We start from the raw sequence: 20,061 nt of genomic DNA, 5'->3' as shown, positions 1-20,061 counted from the left end.
TCAAAAATGGATATGGAAAGATATTTCTCCCACAGTGTTGAATGAGAAGAGCCAACAACTTTGTCATCTTTAACGGACAGCTCTGTCGTGTGCATCATGTCACCGCAAACTGCCCTGTCAATCATCTCGTCACAGTTAAAATCCTCCATTTAATCTAATATAACTTCTAACCATTTCGGAGAGAAATGTTGTCGCACGTTTACCTGGCAGTCGTGGTTCTCTCATGCGGAGACTCATGAGTTCACAATTTGAATGTAATGACGCATTTAAAAGTTAATGGCTATAAACGTAATTAATGCAATAAAATGTAGACAACACTGAATAAATACATTTGTCAGTTTCGTCGTTTTTTTTTTTTTTTTTACTGCTTTGCTTGTATGGGTGGACAAGCAGACTAGTTAGACAGAGGAGCGTCCGTAAGCTTCAGGGACACTTGAACCCAATTCCCAAGCCATCAATGAACAAACAAGAAAATTCTCAGCTGTATCAGGGTTGATGTGAAAAGAATTCCAGGGTGTTTGGAAGAGTGGACAAGGCTACAGGGCATTGACAAATAGAATGAGACGAGGGCAGAGAGAGACAGAGAGGGAGAGGGAGACTGCATTTAATCTCAGAGTCTTTTATTTTTAATACCCGCTAGGTTATTTTGTTTTCCCTTTGATCTTTTCCTGCCCAGATTTATTGCGATAAACCAACAAAGCAGAGAATCAACTAAATAAAATAATCAATAAAATGTGTGACTTGACAGCTAATTCCACATCAAAACCACAGCTGTAATGTGAGGAGAGGGGACGAAGTGAGTCTCAGAAAAGTCAAGTACAATTTCATGAACAAATTGCTGGGGGACTCCTAAAAAGAAGATGACTAGCTTGTTCTTGCTCCTCTTTGAATGCTGTGCACAAGCTTTCAGCTTGTTTTAGTTAACTCATAAAGTAGGAATAAAAGGTTAGGCAGTGTGCTGCTGTCCTCCAAAATCTAAAATAGAGCCTGTGACGTTTCGAACAAAAAACTAAATAAAAATCTAGGATCAAACTGCATCCAAACAAACACCCAAGAGGGCCCTCTAAAGCCCCTAATGTGAAACTCATTAGTTTTAAATTGGCAACTAGTTGTCATCCTGAGTGATAAAAAAAAAAAAAACACCCAGATGCATATATATATATATATATATATATATATATAATTAAATATGCTTATAATAATATATTTAATATGCTGCTATATATATTAGGGGTGTAACGGTTCACAAAATTCTCAGTTCGGTTCGATATACGCATCACATTTTGGTTCGGTACGGTTCGGTAAGTTTCCGATACAACAAAAAGAAAGTAATGCCAGAGAAAATTCCTTGATTTAAGTTTTTAAAAATATTTTAAAAACTTTATTTATATATATATAAATAAATATTAAATAAATAATATATATATATATATATATATATATATATATATATGTAAAATTTATTTTTTACTTTATAGATAATTAGACTAACTCAAGCTAAATTAGCATCCATAAACACACCAACACAAAGCATTGGTGCAACCAAAGTTTACAGCAAAAAAAAGGACAAAATACAATCGGGTGTTGCAGGACAGGTAATAAGTGTAGCATCTCTACCGAAGGCCTGTGCAGACACAGATGTGTCTCTGTAGACACAGATGTGCCCCTGCAGGGGTGTGAAGACATAGAGGGGCGGAGAGTGATGGAACATTCGATCTACTGAACTACTCGCAGCTGGACCATACGCTTTAGAGCACCAGTGACCAAAGAGCCCAGCTCAGTTTTCATTTTCACCAAAGAGTGACCATTGCTGAGATGGTGAACACATCTGTTTATAGAAATAAGTGGCCAGATCAATTACAATCAAAGCAAGGGATGATAGATATTTCACCTCATTAATTCAATACATTGTCATTTACGGCGATTTGACAGATTCAGTTTAATTTGTTCTGGCTAAAATTGCATTGCTAACAAATTACAAATGACTTAAACGGGTTAGTTCAAAATGCAATAATTTGCAGTTTGCACACCCTCATGTCATTCAAAACTTTGCATTTGTTCCTTATGGGGAACTCCCCCAAAACACAAAAATAAATTATAAATTGTATATATATATATATATATATATATATATAATTATCCATAATTTGTTTTTTTTCATGTGCGTCAACAACCAATTACTGTTTTCAAAATTTAATACTATTTAAATACTATACAAAATATCATTCACTTTATATGCCAACAATTGAATGTAGACATCACATATAGAATATGAAAATAAATGATCTTTTACAATATATTTAACAGGATTACCTAAGTGAGCATTAGTTGATAGCTAAATGTAAAAATGTAAACTGGAAAAGAGTATGACCAAATAAATAAATAAATAAACATACAAACAGGCCAATGGCTAGTACAAAAAAAATATATACTGTATATATTTTTAGTACCTTATCTGAATGACAATCCTGACCTGTGAGCATATTCTCTTACGCCACACAGCAAAGAGACTTAAGGCCATTGCACACCGAGTACGAAATATTCGTATGCGTATTTTCGTGTTCGTCAGCCTAAAAATTCGTCACGCATAGAAACCTTGCACACCGAGTCCGTTGCGTATTTCTTAAACCTTTGCGGGAAAAAACGCAAAAATACCAAATGGATTCGTCAAGCAGTGAGGATGATTTTTGCCCTCTCTCTTATTGAAAAGAGAAGAAAGAGAAAATATTACGTCCATCCAATCCTGAAATTGCGCTGAGAGGAAGGAGAGTTCCTTATCAAGGAGTTGCGAATTTATCCTGAGCGATTCAAAATTTACCTCAGAATGTCAGTGGGACAGTTCGATGCTTTGCTAGCGATCCTGGAGCCACATATTAAAAACAAGACCACCAATTTCCGTGAACCAATCGATTCTGAACGGAGACTGGCAGTGTGTCAGTCTAAAATGGACCAGGTATGGACACACACACACGGACAAACACACACGGACAAACACACACGGACAAACACACACCCGCGCGCGGCCCGTTGGAAGCGCTGGGCAGACAGAACAGCTAGGCTGTTATTGTGTATATTGTGCCCAAATAATACATTAGTTATCGAATAGGCTGCTCAATCACACCTTATTCGATCCTAAATTTCAATCTGATTGAAAGGGGGGGTTTATTAATTTCATAATCCAATATAGAGAAGAGAACATAAACACTTGATCGAATTGAAAACCGAAACTGAAAGCACAGCGCATATGTGCAATGATTTTAAGGACGAGCTCCCTCCGGCCCTGAATTGTCAAAAGACCTCTCAAAATGCTGGCTCTGGATGCGAAAAACGCAGAAAATCGAACCCGATCCGATTAATTTTATGACGGACGAAAGTTTCGGAGGCGGTGTGCAAGCGTGATTGACATAACGTTAGGTCGAATTTTTTTTTTAACGTGCGAAAATTTCGGATGTGAATTTCGGACTCGGTGTGCAATGGCCTTTAGAGTGAGGAGCATTAAGAGTCAAATCTGCACTCAGCATGAGGTTCAGGAGCATGTTGTGTCCACAAACACGGAATGCAGTCGGAGTGAAAGGTTGGACTGTTCATTCGGACAGAAAATAGCTCTCTTGTTAAAAAAAAAAAAAAAAGTTGAAAAGTAATATTCCGCTTCCTCTCTGAGCAACTGTTTACGTGGGCCGTGATGACTGTGAGTAAGCGGGAGAGAGGAGCGTAATTTGGCAGTGCCCTTTGAGTGCTGTTACATATGGCCCTTGCACACTGTTAGTCTCCCGTGGCAACACTTCCCACGGATGCATCTGCAGTCAGCGAGCCGCTAGCGCCTCAAGTAGCATCAATCTGACGGCTACCAACTCTGCTTCTCCACAGCCTGTCAGTCTGTCTATCTGTCCTCCCTCAATCCAGTTCTCTAAAGCTACCCATAATTCTTGCTTACTGTCGCTGTCACCACACATCCCCCGAGGGGACACAGGCCACTCCACCCTGGGCTGCATGAGCTCTGGGATCTGTTGTCAGTGGCTAAGTGCTGTGGCAAGAAACAGTTGAATGGATGGAGAGAAAAGAGGCTGCAATCTCTCCAGCGGTTTTGTCTTCCTCTCTAGCTCTGAAAACCCGGTCTGGCACTGATCAATGGCATCGAGTTGAAACCCATTTGAGTGCAATCAATGCGGTACAGGCAGCGGCTCACGCAGAGGATGACTCCCAGGCCCGACCCTGCTTTTTTTTTAAAGATGACCCCCGCTCCGGATCCACAGCAGCCTGCTCATTATGATGGTGCGGCATTTAGACAGTACTCGCTCGCTCGCTCTCTTCCTGTTTTTCCTCTACTGCTTCCTTTTCTAGCCTGCCTCAGTTGAAGCGGCTGACTTTTCTTATTAGCATCAAAGACATTCAAAAAGGGATGTAAAACTCAAAGATTAAACAAAGGGTACCGTATCTTCACCAACCGGTCGAGTTTGAGCTGGTAAGCCAGTCACCTTCAATTTGAATCAGCACCGATCAAAAGTCTCCTGTTATTTTAGCATGCGCTTACAGTTTGGCACTGTGCCGAACATCCCTGCATAGAGTCAGCAACAAGTCTACAGCCTGAGGCATGAAGTGGGTCGACCAGCATAAGCGATAAGAAATATAAGACTGAATAGGTGACGGCGGATCAGTGGCATCAGGCTGGTAATCGTCTGCTGGGAATAGGTGACACATTTGAAGCAGCAGGGGGCAGACCAGGAGGGACTTCCTGTAATTTAAGTAAGTGCTTTGACGTCGAGTTGCACTTCTCTCCAGCAGCATGTGTAAAGACAGAGTTGATCTGTTAACTGAACTATTCTGCTTTTATGCTTCAACCCTTCTCTGTACAACACATCATGTACAGTAGAATCACAGATATGCCATATAGACACAATGAGATTTTATTTTTGTTGATCCAAAATCATCTGAATCAAATTAATGTCACCCTAAAATTGTACCTACAATACTATTGAAAAAAGAAGGGAGAAAGTGTTGTTAGTCCCTAACTAGGTATGAAAATCTAAAAGGAATTGCTGAAATCTAAAAGGAAAAACTTTTGCTGATCATTTACTCACCCCCATGTCATCCAAGATGTCCATGTCTTTCTTTCCTCAGTCGAAAAGAAATTAAGGTTTTTGATGAAAACATTCCAGGATTTTTCTCCATATAATGACTTACATGGGAACCAGACGGTCCAAGGTCCAAAAGACAGTTAATAACAGTTTCAGATGCAGCTTCAAATGTCTTTAAACGACACCAGACGATGAATAAGGGTCTTATCATGCGAAACGATCGGTTATTTCTAAACTTATTCCAAAAATTGAACTTTTCTAAGGACAAATGCTAGCCTTGCTCTATTCTGTGAGGCGCGTTTGTAACGTCATGTAATACGTAATTAAGTTCAAAAGGTCACGGGCGACGTAGCCGGAAGTACAGAGTCAGTGTTTACAAGTTGAACGCATAGGTTGAATGTGCAAACCAACTCAAACGCAGTTTACAAAAAAAAGGAATTAAAAGGTAAAACAACGATGTCGGACGATTTTGATTATGTACTTCCGGCTACGTCGCCCGTTACCTTTTGAACGTAATTACGTATTACGTGACGTAATTTGTCCTTAGAAAAGTTACATTTTTTGAATACGTTTTGAAATAACCGATCGTTTCGCATAATAAGACCCTTATTCATCGTCTGGTGTCGTTTAAAGACATTCGAAGCTGCATCTGAAACTGTTATTAACTGTCTTTTGGACCTTGGACCGTCTGGTTCCCATGTAAGTCATTATATGGAGAAAAATCCTGGAATGTTTTCATCAAAAACCTTAATTTCTTTTCGACTGAGGAAAGAAAGACATGGACATCTTGGATGACATGGAGGTGAGTAAATTATCAGCAAAAGTTTTTTTTCAAAAGTGAACTAATCCTTTAAGATCTGATTTCAAAATTATTTATGATACATATAAATTTAAAACCAAGTCCTGGCCAAATGTCATGTGAAGCTGTTACATGGGATAAAAGGCATCTTTTCCATGTTAATCAGAGTTTGCGTCCTATCCAGCCGCAACATATCCGATAAATGACGAGTGGCAAGATTCTATTTTAAAACTAATTCTATTAGTTTCTGTGACATTGTGACTGGTACAACATACAACGTATGACAATGATAATCTCAGGTACTGATCTTGTCCTTTATTTAATGTTAAAATAATTGAATGTGATTTTGAATATCATTTTGCCTAACTTTTATAGACAAACTGAAAGCGACAATGGATAACTCACCTCAGATCTGAATAAATGAAAAGATAGAACGTTCAAAATGTGAACTCCATGTGAACAAACAAGTGTATCCTATGACAAAAATTGTTTCAGTCACTCTGTATGCAAAAATGGTGTAATATTTATGAATTAGGTCATTTTGGTGAACAAAGAGAGAGGTCAGCCCAAACACTCTTTTGATTGGCTGTGATTTTTGGTTGATTTTGTTGCATCACGTGTTGTGTGAACAGACAAATTGTGCGTCACTGGATTCTTATTGCAGTGCATGTTTTTAACTGGGTCTTAAAAGTAGATAGAGAAGTGAGTTCCAACGGTTAGGAGTAGTAACAGAACAGTAACATCATCACACTTTGCCTACGTTTGAATTTGCTTACTATATAGTAGGAACTATATTTGGTTTAAAACTTACCTCGTGACAGTTAAAAAAGTACCATGAATGTGTGTAGTATGAATGAAATTCAGACTACGTACTACATCCACCATTTTGTCACTGTCAAGTGACATACGCTTAATTTGTCAGTGATTGGGTGGATCGCAATTTGTTTTGGTTTTGATTGGTTGGTGAAACCAATTGCTTTTGCGTGCAGATCTCAGAGACAAGGCTGCCAACAGAAACATGTTTATTTATGTTGACTGCTTAATCTAGTAGATCGTTAGGATAGATTAGATGAATGTGATCATTTATGTTTTGATCTTTTTGGGCCTGAAACCGCTGATACAACCTTTAAAATATATATTGAACTATTACTAAATACAATATTACAATAAAGATTTTAATTATACATTTACTATACAACTACATACAACTATACATTTACATTTTGAGTAAAATTAATTATCAATGTGTATAATTAGATCTATATAATTGCGTTAGGGTTAGATCCATGTAATTAGGCATAATATACTGTTATTACAACAGTAAGTCTATGTAACGAACACTGTAAAATAAAGTGTTACCCTTTCTGTCTTGAAATGTAATTTTTGCTTTAATTTTATGATGGCAAAGATACATTTTCTTTGTTAATCTTCAGTGTCACGTGATCCTTCTAATATGCTGATTTGGTGTTCTTTTTTCATGATTATTTGTATATTTTATTTTATTAAAAAGGTCAAAATAATGGCATTCATTTTAGAAAAAAAAATCTTCTGTAACATTATACATGTTTTTACCGTGAATTACAAAGTATTAAACAAGGATGCATTTTTTAAAAAAAACATTTCTATTGTCCAACAAGATCAAATATGCAATATTCCAACACTGTCAAATGCATGTAATATGATCATTAAGCACTGAACGCTTTATCTTTAGTAATTCTGAGTTGCATTTGTGCTGTATATGTGGTTATCTCTATAGTTTGTGGTATCTCTCTTATGTATTTACCTCCTTGTCTGGTGAACTCATCTGCTTCATGGTGAACCAGGTCCGCCACACATCCTCCATAATGAAGGCGCGAGTCATGATCGAAAGCTTTCAGGGTCTCACTAGAGCTGTATGATTTCTGGGTGGGTACGCGACATTCGTCGTTGTCAAGGGAGGAGGTGGTGAACTGGAAATCTTTCCCACAGCGGCCGTGGGTCAGTGTACGGTGCCTGCGCTCCTTCAGATCCATGACATCTGCTGCAGCCCGATGATCAGATCAGTCCACAAGGTGGAGGTCTCAACAGCTGTACAGTCCTTCACCTGTTAACAGAAGACAACACAAATCAATAGATTTCAAAACATAAATTCCCTCCCAAAACGACCAACATGAATTGCAGGTTGTTGCTGGTTTTGTGCTGGTCCAGCAAGTGGACCAACATAGTCATGTTGTTTGCCAGCAAATCTTATCCAAAGAAGCTTTCCGCAAGAGAATCTCACTGATTAAAGCAGTTTTAACAGCACTGCAGCATCATAAATCCAGGCCCATGTGGAATCACAAAGCTTTGCAGAATTGCGTAGAATTATAACATCCATTACTCAAAACATTATAAACTCTGTGTGCGCTCAGTTATTAAATATTTTGGATAATTTGATTATGCCTCAGCCACCAAACATAATGTGGAACTCGGCCATATGTAACAAATTTTACCATTCTGAAGAACTCCACAGATTTCACACAGCCCAGAAAATGTGAACATGTTTATTTCTAGGTATTATAAAGTAAGGCAAGGCAAGTTTATTTATATAGCACATTTCATACACATTGGTAATTAATTCAAAGTGCTTTACATAGAAGAAATTAAAATAATCAAAACAAAAAAGAATAATCAAAACAAATAAAAAAAAAAATAAAATAAAGTACAGTACAGTAAACGAACAGTGGCACAGTGCTCATTCAGTAAATGCACAGCTAAACAGAAGTGTTTTGAGTCTGATAAACAGCAAAGTAAACAGCATATCATTCAGTCATTGCCAAACGAATTAATCCTGTCTGTGCATTACAGACAAACAAAATCTCTTTCCGCAGCAACTTTGGCCGCATGGCTTGTTCATGAACAAAACATAGGAGAACAATCTAAACAACAACAAAAAAAGAAGCTGTCATCACAGCCATAATCACAGATAAAATAGTAGAGCAGGAACTGAGACGTGTAGAGGAGTGAAGTCATGATGCCGGTGATGAATGAGTGATAGAGTGAAACAGAGGAGAAGGGGGAGGAGAAAGGAAATGACTTGAGGGCATTGCAAGTCTCTTCCTCATTATCGCAGACAGAGTGAGAAAAGCTCCCTCTGTGGCCGTGAGAGGATAATCACAGATGCCTGGATGTGCCGAGAGAAACAGGGAACCGAACACAGCTCGGCCCGATAGTATCACACGCTCACACACAAAAACACCAGCACTTATCTATTTTAAACCCAATGCACACTGACTGAGATGCCACCCTAGCCCAAAACTATCAAAGACAGATGAGTTCTGCCACTTTTTTTAAGGTGCTTTCAATGTTAAAATACTTACACTTTAATTTTATTTGAGGGTTTTACTAGGAATGCAAATGAGTAATGCTATTTGGAATGTGAATATAATAATACATTCTCACTAATGAACTGTACAGTTTTAAATGATTAACAATGATTAATCACATTAGCTGTGCCTAATTTAATTATACATACAGTACCATTTTTTTTTTTCCTAAAATGTTCTGGGAAAAAGTATCATGGTTCGCGCAAAACTGTCTTAAACTTTGATTGCAATAAAAAATAATAAGAAGAAATGTTTATTGAGCAGCAAATCAGCATATTAGAATGATTTCTGAAGGATTACATCTGAAGTATGATGCTGAAAAGTCCACCATGCATCACAGGAATAAACTACATTTTAAATAGGGCCCGACCGATACAGATTTTTTTGGGCCGATACCGATAAAAAGATACCGATATATCGACCGATATTATTTAAGTGTATAGTATAATACAGTAGCAATTTTATGTATGTGTATTATAGTACAGTACCAGTCAAAAGTTTGGACACACATTCATATTGGTGTGAACAAACTTTTGAGGGGTAGGCGCGTGAACTGAAACTCGTCTCACAAATGAACCGAAACTCAGTGTATAGACCTTTGCAGCGACACTGACTGAAAATACAATTAAAATTTCTCCTTGCTATATTTGATGTATTCATAATCATTACTTTTGCCAGTTCTTTGTGACTGCTTTTATGTGCTTTATTGGCATTGCCACCCTTACATCACCGCACCCACATTTTTTTCTGTTTTAAATATTCATTTATCGGCCATTATAAATGCCGATACCGATAGTTAGGAAAATGGCTAATATCAGCAGATAATATCGGCCCGCCGATTTATCGGTTGGGCTCTAATTTTAAGATATACTAAAATAGAAAACAGTTATTTTAAAGTACAGTTTTTTTTAGCCCTGGTAATCATAAAATCTTTCCGACCCCAGACTTTCGCTAAGTAGTGTCTATGTACGCATTTATTTTAAACCCTGAATAAATGTAGAATCAACAAAATACAATTAGTCCAGGAGACAGCGTCTAGACGTGGGGCATGTAATTTGCACAAAAAGATAATCACATTATCACAAAAATGACGAAAGCATTAATTTTCATTGCACAGTTTTTTTTTTTGTTTTTTTTTTTCCGTCGCCTCTCACTGTGCAACTCTTCAGAGCATATGCACTACTACCCGCAAAGGCCATATACCAGACACCAATATAACTGCAGACATTTAGCGTGAAAGCCAGTTGACAGTAATTAGACACTAATTCATGTTAAATTCACGCACAATCGTTGGGACAGAGTACATCAGGAGGAATTTTAGCTGCCCAACCACCCCCACCACCAAACACATTCTCAACCTAGGGCGTCATACAGTGACGTTTTTGCCAATGCGTATATACATCCAACGCACATGGCACCCTTTAGCATCAATATAACATGTTTCGGTTATGGGTAGGTTTAGGTCTGGGGTAGTGTTAGGGTTAGACCACTAGGAGGCACCTTCTGGCCCATATACTGTATATCTGCGTCTCATATTGACGCTAAAGGGTGCCATGTGCGTTGGATGTATACGAATTGTCAAAAGCGTCACTATATGATGCCTTGGGATGAGAACGGGTTGCACCACCACACCCACCCCAACAAGCATTCTCCACGCTGTTCCTCCTGTATTAGCTGAATTGGAGGAGAAGTCCACTGCCCCAGGGACAGTCCGGCGTTTGGCATAGAGAGGATGATTTTTCTGCACAGCAAAGGATCATTACATAACAGCATAGCCACTAGCTGTCCTGCACATACTAAAAATAATTGAATATGCAGAGGAATAATAATCAGGTCACCTAACACGGTAATTATTTACTGAGAAACACTCGCATAAAAGAACGAGACAGACAAAGCGTGCAACACTTGCTCAATACGGATTCATTAAAGAGACTATAAGGTCAGTTCAAGATTTGCCTCCAGTGTCTGTTGATTAGAAGCGGATATTTAATGTTTATAAAGTCCTCATTATGGGCTAAAATAAAACATTCAATTGCAGAGGCCATTAACGGTTCGGAATATAAAACAGACAGAGCTTCGGATTGTCAAATGCAGGACAAATCTTTGCTCACGAATGAATGACCAATTACCCATGTCCATCGAAATACGAAACGGTCCATTTCGAGTCAAAAAATGTCCATTCAATGCATCTGACCTTTATTCAACCAGACCTGCACTGGAAAGCTTTGTTGTGATGTCTGGAGAGGTTTATTTGGTCAGCCATTGGGCTGCAGGGGCCTTTCATGACTATGATTAAGATGCAGTGACATTGTGGATTTCTGCGAGAGCAGCACACTGTGGGAGGGAGGGCTGGTTGAAGGAGGGCCCCGGGGCTGCTCTAACACCACAGTGGTGAGATGATGCACGATGGTGTGGAGGAGAACCGGGTCAATATGAGCACAGGCTGCAGCACAACCAGGTCAGTCTTTCCATTCATTACAGGCAGTGGAGGAGAAGAGAGGCCTCAGGGCTCAGAGCAGATCCTGCCTCCCTCTCCTCGGGCTCAGCCTGATGATACTTCCCCCCTTTCACAGGACTACCATCCTCCCCAGAGAGAGGGACAGGAGATATGATGAAGAGAGAGAGAGCGCCATGGAGTGAGGAGGAATAACAGGATTGGTGGAAGAATCTAGGACAGGCGATCAATTACAGGGAAACAATAATGGAGAACGCATCAACGCCTATCCATCCCACAATTTCTACATACCTACCAATATTCCTGTCTGTCTGTCTAACTGCATCATTGCCTATCTATATATACAGCAAATTATCTATCAATGTATCCACCTGTCCATTTTGGGATTTTTAATAGGAATGTAAATTAATAATATTATTTTATTACGAATGTCAGTATTAATATAATAGTGCAATCTCAGGAATGAACCACACAGTTTTAGACGATTAATCTTATTAGATGTGACTAATTGAACCATAAATACACAATCATTTAAAATTTTGAGGGGGGGGGGGGTAAGTTTTTTTTTTTAATTAATTATTTATCTGTTATGCATTAAATTGATCAAAAATGATCTGTTTATCAGGCTTTCTCTCTGTCTACCTGTCTATTCTGTGTCTATCAGCATATACTGTATGTGTGTCCATCCGTCCATCCGTCAATCCTTCCATCCATCTCTGTCTATCTGTGTGTCTGTCTGTCTGTCTATACAGATTTATTGTGTATGTGTGTTCTTGTATATATGGTTTATGAGGACACAGGTGTGAATAATGACATGGGAATTGCAGCGTAAACATGGACACTTCCTATGACCCCGCAAAGCAAATGGCTTAAATACATACATTTGAGATTTAAAAAAAAAAAAAAAAAAAAATGCCAAAGGTTTTATGTAATGGGTAGGTTTATGGGTAGAGTTAGAGTAGGGGAACAGAATATATGAACATCCCTGTTCAGTGCCCTGAATACTGAACTAGGGAGCTGATTGAGATGCACCCTTATTGTGAGTGTGTCAAATAAGGGAGGCCTACAAAATATGCTGAGCAGTGGATCCCCAGGACTGTAGTTGAGAAGAGTTACACGGAACTATTTTCTTGTTAAAAGCAGTAAACACCACTGATTTAATACGTGTGCGCACATACTGATGAATAAACATTGAATTTCAGGTTAAGAATCTGATCTTAACTTCTTCCAAATAACAACATGCCACAGTCACAATCTATGCGAGACATAGGAAAGAGATGAATGTCTAAAGAGAGAATGTAAATAAAACTGCAGTGCATACCATGAAATCACAGCTGAACTAAAGGTTTATAGGCGAGTGATAGAAGCGTTGAGAATTAATCTGGACAAAAAAAAAATAAAAATAAATAAATAATACAGAAGCACAATTTTGGCATGCCAGTGAGCTTCTGACTAAATTGAACTTTCAAGGGCAACAGTTTAAAAAATGACACGGGCTCAGAATGAAATATGTGGCTGCTATAGAGAGATCACCAAGCATTTAAGCTGGGAGCACTCTTATCAAGGCAAAGACATAAACAAACCCTTAACCTAAGAAATTTGGAAGTTGAAGCTTCATTGTAAACAATAACATAATGTTATATTTAAGATGGCAGTGCCATTTTCTAGTCTAAATATTACACAGAATAAATTGACAACAGGCATAAACAAACATGGCCCTGACCTCTCTTCTCAGTTTATGGTCTGTGGTGGCCTCGGATGCCACAAAAAATACAGCTATTAAAACGCTAAAAACACAGAATAACAAATTGTCGATTTGAAAAGTTGGAAGGTATTTTTATTTTTTTTATTATTATCAGTTATAAAGTTAAAAGCTGAATGAAATGTATCTTTCTTTCTTGAATTTGAATAACAACATAAATGTGTAATAACTTGACCTCTGCTTCTGTAATCCAGCAAATTACAGTTTAACTTCATAATTATTGTGAATGAATGAATTAATGAAAATTACATACTTTAAGTATCATCATTCAAACCCCCATTTTTTAATTCAACTATCATTAAACAAATACACATTCGGGCACAATTTACTGCTAATAAGACAAGCTCTTATTTGGTCTCAATTTAGGAGGAAGTCAGAAGGGAAATGTCTCTTAAGAATGAAGAGCATACATTCTTAATATGTACTTTTAACTTGTGACATCACTGCCCTTTTTTCACAGACAGATGAGAGGAACAGATCTGAAATTGTGCTGCAGCCTTCATGATGAGGCAAAGCAGAACAGAGGAGAACTGTTTGGCTTTTGATTAAGATTTTAATGAGTGCATCCTCTCCCAGGCAGGGGTCATTAATCATGTCCTATATGGAGGTATGACCGACAGGATAGAGTTTGTGCATAGCAGGCTTCAGCTGGAACTAGGCTGCCATTTTAGGTCCATGCATGACCAAATTCATGCTTAATTTATGCACTTATGCTTAATGTATCCCTCTTTTGGGTTGAGTAGTTTGTATGAAAGATGTAATGAATGGCTTGTTGTAAAAAATTGCTTTGAAAAATAAATTCTCTCTCTCTCTCACTGGGGAAACACTCTCCTCCGCTATAGATATCTCACCTTCTGTGGAAAAAGAGATAGTCATATTACCAGGCAAATAGTGCCAGGCTGCTCACTATTTTAAAACATATTACAAGAATCACCTTTGATATGTAATAGCCGATGAGTTCACTTAACTCAGTGCAATGTTATCTCTCTCCCTCTCTGTCTCTGTATCACACACTGACACTCACGCACACACACAAATTGTCCGTCAACCCTCTTAATTTCACACTCTCACAATTAAGAGCAACAAGAGTGCCTGTTTATTAGACTAATTCCAAAATCCACATCCTGGCAATGTTCTCGGTTTCTTAATCTGCCTCTAAACAAAAGGATTTGAGGCGTTCAGAGTTGCTGTGCTGTCACAGCTAACACCAACCATCACAACCTGCGCAGTCGCCAGAGCGAAGGTGCAAACGTACGCTGTAATTAAGGACCGACGGAGGAAAGCTGCTGCAAAGGGAAACAGTTAGAGACGGCGCTCGGCCTAGTCTGCCGGGACTTTGAGTAATGACTTCCTTTACAGCTCCGGCAAGATTACGTCTAAAGCCACGCTGTATCACGCACAAGCAGAATCACACACATTAACCCACAGCTCACGTAAAATGAAATAACCGAGATGGCGTGATGCTCTGCTGAGTGTTTCTAACACTGGAAAAAGGCATATCTAAGCATACTTCTCTAATGTTTTCCCCTTTCAGCGAGGCGTGCCAACATATGCTCAGAGCCCGACAGGAAGTTCAGAAGTTAAGAAAAGCTGACAAGCTTAACGCCTGGAACAACAGCAGATGAGGTACATGAATAGCACCAGGTGAGATGTAGGGGGCTTCGGCGGCTCAGGAGCACAGGTGCACCACTCATCTCCTCTCCACACAACCTTGATGAGGGTTAAAGAGATGTTGGGACTCTGACACAGACAGCGCAGAGAGCAGACTGGAGCATGTGACCCACGGGCCACGCCAGGGCTGCCAGAACCGGTCGGACGTCACCCGCCAGCACCTCCCAGCATTATTAAAACAATACACTTGACAGCCTCGTACATCATCTCGGGGAAGATTAGTAAATCTGTGTCACAGCTTGACATTCTTACCATCTGCTGGGCAAATTATTCAAATTTGCAATAAATGCCACCGTAGAGAGTGGTGATGCCGAGTAATTAGCAAACTGACAGAGGTGCCGCGCCATGGCCGAGTGAGGCTGCGTTTTTCTTCTGCCTTGTTGTTGGTTTTAATCTTCATATCACAGGACACGAGAAGGGCAGGGCAGAACATGTTAGAAAGCCACAGAAGCACTGTTTAAACACCTACTGGGTAAATGACACGTGCGGCCAGGAGCCGAAACCTCTCCACGTTGAATAAATGCCAGTGGAGACACATTTCCTGTGCGGGAAATGTCAGCAGGAGAGCAGCGAGTGGGCCGACTCATCTCTGGTCTTCATCAGGTGAATAGGACACCCCTCCTCATCATCATAGCTCAATTTAGAAGGCTGTGATAAAAGCACCAGAAACAATTCACGCTCTCAAGCTGCAATTTAAATTAACTGAAAACCCCACGTTACAAACACTGGACATGCGAGAACAGCAGAACTCACAATTAAACGGATAATTTTCCCCAAAATGATATCATCATTTACTCAAATTTACTCAAAAAAAAACAAACAAAAAAACATATGTTAGGCAACTCCTTTCCAGACAAAGAGAGTGAATTGTGATAACAACATAACAGACAGTAGTCAATATATTTGTGCACAATATCAAAAGTGTTTTGTAGCCATACAATAGGTTTGGAAGTCAGGTTTGTGTGAGGGAAAACAATCTATTTAAATAGAGAACAGCTATTTTACATTTTTGTAATAATATATTTAAAGAAAAAAAATCAAAAACGTATTATCTACATAAAGTAATTTTGACTTTGGGTAACACACAGTATAACGTCAATGTTATCTAAAATCAGATGACTTATGAAGATAATAAGAGTCTCTTGGGCAGAATGAGCCAGTGCAATCGGTCACCAGAATAGCTTTTTAAGCTAGTTTTCTCAGGATCGCCATGAGCCATGGGTCAGCACACAACCTTGCGCTCATGACATCATAATCAGGTCCTACCCACAGCAAACAAGTCTGGAGGGAGGCAATTAATGTCTATCAGATGAGGAGTCACAGATGACTGAAGGCTGGTCTGGCCAAGGGACAGCTAAACCCAGAGGGCTCAATGACAAGGGGAGGGAATACAATATGCTGCATGCTCAGAGGACCACTGCCAAATGACACCAGCTCGTACGGTGGGAAATTCAAGATGGACCTGCATGCTAAACAAGACAACAATGCTCACCATCCAAACATGATAAAGCAAATATTGTGGTTGCGTATTGGTAGGTCTTTGAAAGATGATTCACACCTTCACAATAGAAAACTGAATCAACATTTCAAAACCGAAAGATTGTTTTTGTGTGTATTATGTGATGCATGTCAATGTACATCTGTAGTGGTGAATATTTAATTTTGGCAGATGGCTATAACTCAAATGCATTGCACAAAAAAAAAAAAAAAAAAAAAAAAAGAGAATGCATCACATTTCATTATATTTGAAGCGCTGTCACTGATTGGGCTGATTGGCAACTAGAAATTATGTTGTGAAATATTATATGAATAAAACTAAAATATGAAAGTTTGTGGTCTGATTATAAAGAGGCAAAACATGTTGTGATTAAATTTGCTACAAAACCAAGCATGCGGGCAGACACATATCCATTGTGCATAAAAGGCTGTCGTTTGAAGGACCTCTAATAAAGAGATTGAACACAGCTAAAGTTTAGAGTGATGCTCAGTGGGTAATACAGAGGCCCAGCACCATCTCCCAAGGGCACTTCATCCTCCAGCTGTGCCAAATGTATAATGCACATCATTGTCCTACCATGTCCCATTTTATCTACAACCCAGCCATGGATGCTGAAAAGCATGCTACATAAACAAGTGCCATACAATTTATGAGTTAACATCCAGCAAAGCAGTGACAATATTCACTGTCTCAGTCTACTCCTCTCTCTACCGACCACCAAGCCATTCCAACATTTTTTGTACTTCCTCTCCACCTACTCCAATGTCACAGGACTGAAGTTGCCTTTGGGGCCAATAGAAACAGTCCCAGCTCCAATAACATAGTTCACTGGTCCAATTAAGCATGCTAGATTTAGCGTCATTACGAAAGACATCTTTTGAAAGGGAAAAAAAAAAATGGATGAAATGAATGGTGCACTGGAGTGATTCCTTGTCAAGCCGCAGAGAGCAGGAATGGGTCCATTTTCACATTCAAAACCACACTTAAAATAAGCTATCATAAAGTTTAGACTTAATACACCATTGCTTGGAACATTTAATTTGTATTGGCAGTCCGCATTTGCATATTATTGATATTGTAGTGGTAAACAGTAACAAAGTATTTCTTCCTCATTCCTCAGTACATTTTTCAAGTTTCTGTATTTTAGAGTATCTGTATTTTGCTGAACATTTGATTCACTTTTGATTATGACTGTCAAGCGATTAATCGCAATTAATTGCATCCAAAATAAAAGTTTGTATTTACATAATATATGTGGATACACTTTGTATAATTATTACATATATAAATAAACATGTATGCTTGTATATATTTAAGAAATATTTTCATGTACATGCTGTATATAGATTTATATATAATTTATATTATATATAAATATTTTATATATGAATAATATTTTTTTCTTAAAAATACATGCATGTGTGTCTATATATATATATATATATATATATATATATATATATATATATATATATATATAGAAACATACACATAATAATTATACACAGTGCACCCACATATATTATGTAAATACAAACTTTTATTTTGGATGCGATTAATCGTTTGACAGCCCTTCTTTTGATCAGATAATCCATTCATCCAAAATCTTTGTGACCTGAAACCGTAGTAAAGTTGTGAATATTTGTCAGTACTCCATTTACTGATATTTGTGTGTCTCATTGTGTGTGTTACTGTGTTTCACTTGTATTTTCAGTTCACTTCCACTTCACTACATTTCAAAGCTTTTACTTAACCACATTCCATAAAAAAATAAATTATAAAAAAACATTGTTTTATATATAAATATATATATATATATATATATATATTAAAAATCTCAAATCAATAATTTAACTATTTTTTAGAATTAATGAATTCATCAATTAATTAAAGTTTGGCCTGTTAATTTTACAAACTAAATCTGCCAGGATTTATTTTGGGATAATGATTGGTTGGTTATTTCTATTTTATGTCATGCATCAAAAAAATAAAAATAAATAAATAAATAAATAAATAAATAAAAAAAACCTATTTGCTAAGGCAGAGAAATACAGAAAGTGCTGTCAGCCAAATGCATGACCTCCAAGGTGGCTTGATGACCGTGAACACAGCAGGGGTGACAGTGGAAGGTTAAGTGTGAGTGGGACCTCCGGGGAGGCCTGAGACAGTGGGTGTGAAGAGATCTGACCCTCAGCTGAAAGAGGAACTACACAATGCTACAGGTCAATGTCACTGGATCCCCCACTGATAACAGCCATTATGCCACAGCGGCCAAACCGTACGTCCAAGGGCATCAGCACAGCTATGCATTTCAAAAAGTCAGCTGAAAACTTCAAAAGCGTGCCACCTGCATAGAACATGTATATGAATAGTTTAAGAATTAATGGATACCTATAGTTAAAATATTTAGCAGGAAACATCAGTCTTGATATGCAGAAGAGTGGTGTAGCCGTCATATTGATGGAAATAAGAAAGGAAATGTCCTACGTGGGGGCCTTTCGGATGTTATGCTAACCGCACATCCACTAGTCACTTCACAGTGATACTTCCCAGTGTGAGCCTAAGGCGATAGTGCTTTTTTATTTGTTTGTAATGTTAAAGCAGTCCACAAATGGCCAACCCGGTGGTGTAAATTGTGCGTACTTACATTTAGGCAATCGACAGAGCTCGTTACAACAAAACACAGTGGCTAAATTTATTTAGAATGGACTGAAAATCCAATACGCCAGTGGGAGGGAGCCAGAGAGAGGGAGAAAGATGCAGCCATAGAACGATAACTAGAAGAAGATGCTGAGAAGGTAAATTGAAAACATAAAAGACTGTACAGAAATTATCTCCTGTGAATATGCTATTCTTAAAAAAAAAGAAAGAAAAAAAAACAGATGAATGATGGGACCAGGTATAACATGCTGCAAACAAAAAGCATCCGTCATTTTGTCGTGTTTGTAACTGCTTATTAAGTATGCCAGTAAAATGAAATCGACGGGAGCATGACCGCATAACAAAGAGGCAGAGAAGCATCCATTACGTTTTAGGTGATGCTGAGAAAAATCAATGTTATTTTGTGGGGGTATTGCAACGCCATTTTACTTCCGTAATGTGACATATTTACGAGTGAAAAAAAAAAAATACATATATATATATATATATATATATATATATATACACACACACACACACAAATATACACACACACACACACACATATATATATATTTTATTTTATTTTTTTTTCACTCGTAAATATGTCACATTACGGAAGTAAAATGGCGTTGCAATACCCCCACAAAATAACATTGATTTTTCTATATATAAATATAAATATAACAAACTATAGAACTGAAGGTGTTGCTTTATATCATTTATATGGTTCCCTAAGTTATATCTTGGTAAGAACACTTAATAATAACATAATAACTTAGTACTTTTGTTTAGTGTAAATCAAGGCTGTTAGCTT

At 38.0% G+C, this 20,061-nt stretch overlaps 1 protein-coding gene across 3 annotated transcripts in view; it reads right to left on the bottom strand.

Annotated features, from left to right (window-relative positions):
- Positions 1-20,061, bottom strand: part of tenm2a (teneurin transmembrane protein 2a) — a 330,820-nt gene that overhangs the window by 261,098 nt on the left and 49,661 nt on the right. For all 3 annotated transcript variants that reach the window (XM_089134829.1, XM_089134831.1, XM_089134830.1), the window contains exon 2: positions 7,658-7,957. In XM_089134829.1, the coding sequence (XP_088990955.1) occupies positions 7,658-7,886 (229 nt within the window). In that variant the 5' untranslated portion in view covers positions 7,887-7,957. The remainder of the gene's footprint in view (positions 1-7,657; positions 7,958-20,061) is intronic.

Source organism: Pimephales promelas, chromosome 9 (genome assembly GCF_988280905.1).
Source record: "Pimephales promelas chromosome 9, fPimPro1.hap1.1, whole genome shotgun sequence".
Classification (NCBI taxonomy): domain Eukaryota; kingdom Metazoa; phylum Chordata; class Actinopteri; order Cypriniformes; family Leuciscidae; genus Pimephales; species Pimephales promelas.
The sequence above is the reverse complement of the archived record's forward strand: the minus strand, read 5'-3'. Positions and strand labels throughout refer to the sequence as shown.